The following is a 7,225-nucleotide window of genomic DNA, read 5'->3' as shown; positions in this document are numbered from 1 at the left end:
GAATGAATCTCGTCCTCGAGATTCGGTTGCTTGGGAAAACCATTCTGGATACTGATCCCTAAGGAATTCTTCCTGCTCCCAAGTTGCTTCTGACTCTGTGTGATGCTCCCACTGAACCTTGTAAATTTTTCTGACTTTACTGCGAGTGACCCTTTCCATCTGATCCAAAATTTTGAACAATCTTTCTTCATACGTTAAATCTTTTGCCAATTCTATCCCAGCCATTGTAGTTCTTTTCTTAGGCGGATGCATCATCTCAATTGCGAAAAATGGAACACGTTGTGTATGTCTGCCAATTCCGTGGGTAGTTCCAGTTGATATGCAACCGTACCCACTCGAGACATAATCGGGAATGGACCAATGAATCTGGGTGCCAGCTTTCCACGAGTCTGAAATCTCTTGACTCCTTTCATAGGACTGACTCGGAGGTATACGTGTTCTCCGGGTTCAAAATGCTTGGCATCGTAATAACTCTTCTGTCGAGATTTTCCCAATTGCAGCCTGTCTCAGATTTCCCTAACTTGTTTCTCAGCTTCCAGCATGAGATCTGTTCCGAAGATACGACTATCTCCAGTCTGAGACCAATTTAGAGGAGTGCGGCACTTACGGCCATACAGAGCTTCGTATGGTGACATCTTTAGACTGGTCTGGAAACTGTTGTTATAAGGGAACTCGGCATACGGCAAGAAGTCTTCGCATTTAGCGCCTTTGGCTAGCACACAGGCTCGCAACATATCTTCGAGTATTTGGTTTACCCGCTCTATCTGTCCATCTGTCTGAGGGTGATAGGCAGTACTATATTTCAGTGTTGTCCCCAAGGCTTGATGGAGACGGGACCAAAAGGCGGAGGTAAACAAAGAACCTCGGTCGGAAGTGATAGTTCGGGGTACTCCATGCAGACTGACGATCTTGGATACATACAGTTGTGCAAGTTCATCTGCTCTGTATCTGGTGCTGATTGGAATGAAATGAGCAACCTTGGTTAGGGTGTCTATTATAACCCAGATTGCATCCTTGCCTCGTTGAGTCCTAGGAAATCCTGTGATGAAATCCATGCAAACGTCATCCCATTTCCACTGTGAAACTGGCAGTGGTTGGAGAAGTCCGGCTGGCTTCTGATGATCTGCTTTCACCTTGTTGCATATGTCGCAACAGGCTACAAAATAGGTAATGTCTTTCTTCATTCCATCCCGCCAGAATATTTGCCTGAGATCCTCATACATTTTTGTACCTCCCGAGTGAATGGAATATGCGGATTCGTGGGATTCTGACATGATTTTCTTCTTCAAGTCCGGTTGATTTGGCACACAAATACGTCCACGGAATCGGAGGGTACCGAATTCGTCCTTGGAGAAGTCAGAGGCCTGCTTTGCTGTCTGGCCCTTGGCACGTTTTTGTAGATTGGTGTCAGCTGGCTGGGCCTTGCGGATCTCCATCTCAAGTGTGGGGGTAACTTCCAAAATATTAGCGAGGCCAGCATCTACGATGACCAGGTTGAGATGAGCGATCTCCTCTTGGAGTTTGGTGGGCAATGATTTTAACATGACATTTAAGCTGACAGGCTTTCGACTAAGGGCATCGGCAACGACGTTGGCCTTGCCTAGATGGTAATTTACTCCAAGGTCATAATCCTTGACCAACTCTAGCCATCTTCGCTGACGTAGATTTAAATCTGGCTGAGTGAAAATGTACTTGAGACTTTTGTGCTCGGTAAAAATTTGGCACCTTTTTCCAATGAGGTAGTGTCTCCAAATTTTCAACGCATGAACCACTGCAGCCAATTCCAAATAATGAGTAGGATAATTTCCCTCATGGGGTCGTAGTTGTCGTGATGCATACGCTACTACCTTGCTGTCTTGCATCAACACGCAACTAATACCTTGTCTGGAGGCATCGCAGTACACATCAAAGCTGAGATAAATGTCGAGAAGAGTCAATACAGGTGCGGTTGTCAGACGTATCTTCAGCTCATTAAAACTCTTCGCACAGTCCTTTGCCACTTAAACTTTGTATCCTTTTTGAGAAGCTCCATCATGGGTTTAGCAATTTTGGAAAACCCTTCAATAAAATGACGATAGTATCCAGCTAATCCGAGGAAACTCCGGATCTGTGTCACGGTCGTGGGTGGTACCCAATCGAGCACATCCTTTACTTTGCTCGGGTCCACGGCTATACCTTCGGCGGATAGTACATGTCCGGGAAATCCAACTTTCTTGAGCCAAAATTCGCACTTACTGAACTTGGCGTATAGCTGATGGTCGTGGAGCCGTTGTAGTACTGCTTGGAGGTGATCCTTGTGTTCTTCTTCACCCTTGGAGTAAATGAGGATGTCATCGATGAAGACTACCATGAATTCTTCGAGGAAGTCCATAAATACTTTGTTCATCATATGCATGAAGAAAGCAGGGGCATTGGTGAGACCAAAGGACATCACAGTATATTCGTAAAGACCGTACCGAGTAGTGAATGCGGTCTTAGGAATATCTTCCTTTTTAATTTTTGAGATTATGATATCCGGTCCGTAAATCGATTTTAGAGAATACCTTAGCCCCACTGAGCTGATCAAACAGATCATCAATCCTTGGCAGCGGGTATTTATTTTTGATGGTGACCTCATTCAGCTGGCGGTAATCTATGCACATACGAAGACTACCATCCTTTTTGCCCACGAAAATTGCAGGTGATCCCCACGGCGAAGAGTTGGGACGAATATAACCTTTCTGGAGTAATCCGTCAAGCTGTTTCTTTAGCTCCACTAATTCTGATGAAGGCATCCGGTAATACTTCTTATATAACGGTGCAGTTCCGGGCACAAGATCTATGGCAAACTCCAGTTCACGATCTGGTGGCATGCCTGGCAGTTCTTCTGGAAACACATCAGGGTACTCACTGACCACAGGAATAAATTCCAATTCAACCACAGCAGTGCACACTAATTCTGGCTTGGGTATATTCTTGCGAGCATAGAATTTGGTGAGCTCCCCATTCAGACTGGTTAGATTGACTTCTCGGGTTGCGCAGTTTATGCAAACTTGATATTTGATCAACAAACTCATACCCAATATAATATCCAACTTTTCAGACTCAATGATTATCAGAGATGTTGGAAAGTAGACCCCGTTGATATTGATCTCCAGATCCCGGCAGACCAGATTGCTCTTGATTATAGATCCCGGGGTTTGTACCAGCATATTTTTGCCCAAATTTGTGCAAGGAAAATTGTTTTGGGCAGCAAAACTCCGAGAAATAAAAGAATTGGAAGCCCCAGAGTCAAATAAAATTATGGCAGGTATGTCATTAACAGAAAACATACCAATGACGACTTCTGGCTTCTCTTGGGCTTCATCGGCGGAGATATGATGCACGTGCCCGGTGAGGTTTTGCATATTGGCCGTGACTCCATAAAATTGACTTGTGGCCGGCTTAGGGCATTCGTCTTGTTGTTCTTGGGGAACTGCTTGGCATAATGTCCGTGCTGCCCGCAAATGAAACAAGAATTATTGCGCTGGCGCTCCTCATGCATTGGATTGGTCACAATATTCTTGACTTGAGTGGTGGTATTGTTAACATTCTGCTGCCAATTTGGCCTGTATTCCATCTGAGTCTGCTGCCAGGTACGAGCCTTTTGCACAGGTTGCCCATCCTTCTTTGGCTCAAACTTGCGCTTGTTGTCGTTAGCAGGCCTATTATCTGATATAAGCTTGTGCTCCCGTTCAGCAATGAACGCCTTGCCCACCAGAGTTTGGAAATCTGTGAAATCAAACATACTGAGAGCACACCGAAGTTGTGGATTTAAACCTCCAAGAAATCTGTCAATTTTCCTTTCTTCGGTGGCCACGTCATACAGAGAGTAACGGGCCAAATGATTGAATTTTTGCAGATATTCAGCCACAGACTAATTTCCTTGGACGAGCGCAAGAAATTCACGCTGCTTGGCCTTCATAACTCCAGTAGGGATATGATATTTTCGGAATTTATCCTTAAATTTTTCCCAGGTGATTTCCTCATCAATTGGCCACATGGCCTTTGTATTTTCCCACCATATGGCAGCTGCGCCTTCAAGGTAATGAGTTGCAAATGGAACTTTATCATTTCCTTCAGTACGGGCAACCTCAAGCTTTTTCTCCATTGTGCGCAACCAATCGTCTGCATCCAATGGGTCAACAATCTGACTGAAACTGGGTGGATTGGTCCTCTGAAAATCTGACAGCTTTGAGTGATGACCATTCTGATTTCCATTCTGTCCAACCATAGCTTGAGCACTTCTCAATATTTCAATCAGATCATTGTTCCTTTTTTCTTCAAACATACGCATAATTTGCTTGTTGGAGGGAGGATCAGGCGGTGGAGGTGGTGGCTGAACGTATGGCTCGGGAGAATGTCCTGCCTATTGTGCGGAACGATGAACAGGAGTTCCCTCACGAACGTTGCTACTGCTGCCTCCCCGCGTCATCCTATTGTGAATTTTTCCCAAGACAACACAATCGAGATGAGAAACACCCAAAAATAAAATTGGGGAAAAGCCATCGAGAAATCCCGGAAGAAAGCAGAAGAGCGAAAAATACGGCGAATAAAGTATCAACATAATTATACATAGACTCATACATGAAAAGTAAACAACATGACTGGTTCACTAAGCTCATACAGGCAACGAAACATCATGACTCGTATGACAACATCCATACATCATCCAGACAACTGCGAATACTCAAAGATACTACTGCTCTGCTGGTGTTGCGGCGTCCTCCCCTGAAGCGGTCTCGGATCCCGAACTGATGTGGTTAACGGAAACCTCCGGGTTAAAGATAACACGACGGTGTTGCCTCGAGGGCTCTCCCTCAGGGGCAGGGGTAGGATGAAGCATCGGGGCTACAGGGGTAGCGAGAAGTGAGACCCACTCGGCAGGAGTACTGAGAGGGTTCGCGGCCGAGACGCCCGTGCTACTCGGGGGAGTAACCGGCGAAATAGGGGAGCTAGAACTGACTGGGACATAAGGGGTAAATCCCAGTGAAGACAGAATAGTGGCAGATCTAGAAGTGACCAAAGTAGTGGCTAAAGTAGTACGGGTATGAGTCAGCTCTCGAGCCAGCTTGTGGATCATGAGATAGCTAGCAGTGACATAACGAGCAAGGTGGCTAGCAACACTATCAGACTCCAGATCAATGAGAGGGAAACGGACACGACTGTTGTTGTGCAGAGATGGGTAGTTGTAAGTGCATCTAGTGCCACCCCTAGTTGGTTTTGGAGTATTGCCGACAAACCTAGTTGAGGGACTAATGTGTTTGTGAGAATTGTAGGATAACACAGGTAGAAGTCCCTCATTGATTCGGTTTTCCTACCAGAGATGACCCCTAAAAATGTATGAAGACATTGAAGTCAAAGGTGGTATGTGAAGACATTCACCTTGAAGACTATGACAAGAGAAGACATCGCATGAAGACTATGGAGCACGAAGACTTAGATCTTTCATAGTTCTTTTTCTTCTTTGTTGAGTCATAGGAACCACCGTACTGTTAAGTGGGGTCCAAGAAAACTAGTCAGAATGACTGAAGTGATGCTTAACCAAAATCCTATGTTTTCGAGTGAAGACTATGAGAGCGAATCTTGTTCAGAGTTGGACAAGTCAGCTTTGCTTGTAACCCAAGTAAAGTTGCCGTGTGTGTTTGAAATCTGATCGTTGGAACACGTGTCAGTTCCTTAGTGACCCAGGGTCATTTCGGACAAATCAGGTCAGGTTGCCTAGTGGCTATAAATAGCCCACCCCCTACAACCATAAACGGTTGGCTGCTCAGAGTTAAAGTACGGCTTTTGTCGTTTGAGAGCAACCCACCTCAAAGCCTTTGAGAGAGAATTCCTTGAGAGGATAAAGCCCGAACCACCCAGAGCCAAAGAGTGTTAGGCATCACTTAAGTCTTCTTGTCTGTGTGATCTGAAGACTTATTACACTTGAGGACTGTGAATCCTCCAGCCGGTTAGGCGTCGCGTTCTGAGCATCCAAGAGTCATTGTGGATCACCGATGAACGAAGTCTGTGAAGGTTTGGAAGTTTACCTTGAAGACTTACCAGAGTGATTGGGCGAGGTCTGTGTGACCTTAGCTCAAGGGGAATACGGTGAGGACTAAGTGTTCTGAGCTGTGTGCTCAGGAATAAGTGTCCGGGACTAAGTGTCCTCAGGTTTAAATACCTATCCGCCCTAACCAGACGTACAACTGTCACAGCAGTTGGAACTGGTCTACCAAACCTTTGTCTTCGTCACGCACACTGGTTCTATCCTCCTCATCTCTTTATTTACAGTTGGCTCTTGTAAAGTCAGTGCCTATTTGCTTTATCTATTTGTCTTCACTGTGTACCTGATCCTTACTGCCTAGCTACTATTAGTCATTGTGGTTTCACTTCATTGAATGCTTGACTATTGTCTGTCCAGTGTAGTCTACCTTCCGCTGCATGGAAATAGGTTCATTTCTATCATTTGTCTATGAGACTTCCATGTTTAGAAGACTTTCATAAAAATCGCCTATTCACCCCCCTCTAGTCGATATAACACACTTTCAATTGGTATCAGAGCAAGGTACTCCCTTGTTCTGTGTGATTTTGGTTTAACCGCCTGGAGTTTCAGTTATGTCGACCACAGGTATGAAGACTGTGTCATGCCCCATCTTTGACGGTCACGAGTATCCCAAGTGGAAGGCCATGATGAAGAAGCACCTCATGGGAACAAACAGCGAGCTGTGGACCGTCACTTAGATTGGTCTGACCGATCTATGCAAGATGGCGGAGGCTGATGACATTCGCATGTACACTCTTCTCAACCTCACGGCGAAGGACGTCATCTGCTCCTGTCTATCTCAAAATCAGTTTAGGAATGTCATGCATCTCGATCATGCAAAGCTCATCTGGGACCGTCTCTCTGAGGTCTATGAGGGTCATCGAACTCGTCATGATCCTCGGTTCGAGGACTTTAAGGAGTCACTCAAAGCGATGACATTCGAACCAAAATCATCATCTTCTGCATCATGCCTTATGGCAAATGATGCTAAGGTAATTGAATGCTATCTATCTGAATCCAGTGATGATGAATCTGGTGATGAATTTGGACCCAGCTATGCAAAACTTGCTTCCCTTGTCACTAAACAACAGAAAGCTATGGAACATATTCAAAAACTGTTAGACAAAAGCGATGACCTGTTGGACGCTGAAATGACTCGATCTTAGTCCTTAATTGAAG

General features: G+C 45.2%; 1 protein-coding gene across 1 annotated transcript; it reads right to left on the bottom strand.

Annotated features, from left to right (window-relative positions):
• Positions 1-506: 506 nt before the first annotated feature.
• Positions 507-4,252, bottom strand: LOC147976214 (uncharacterized). The gene is made up of 5 exons (XM_087520778.1): positions 3,928-4,252; positions 3,456-3,750; positions 2,645-2,889; positions 1,337-1,600; positions 507-547 (listed from the first exon to the last, which is right to left on the bottom strand). Exons 1-5 carry the CDS (start codon positions 4,250-4,252, stop codon positions 507-509), a joined length of 1,170 nt encoding a protein of 389 aa, XP_087376904.1.
• Positions 4,253-7,225: the final 2,973 nt, after the last annotated feature.

The sequence above is a fragment of the Triticum urartu genome, chromosome 4A (assembly GCF_056163025.1).
Source record: "Triticum urartu cultivar PI428250 chromosome 4A, HENAU_Tu73, whole genome shotgun sequence".
In the NCBI taxonomy this organism is placed as follows: domain Eukaryota; kingdom Viridiplantae; phylum Streptophyta; class Magnoliopsida; order Poales; family Poaceae; genus Triticum; species Triticum urartu.
This window is presented reverse-complemented; position numbering and strand designations above follow the sequence as displayed.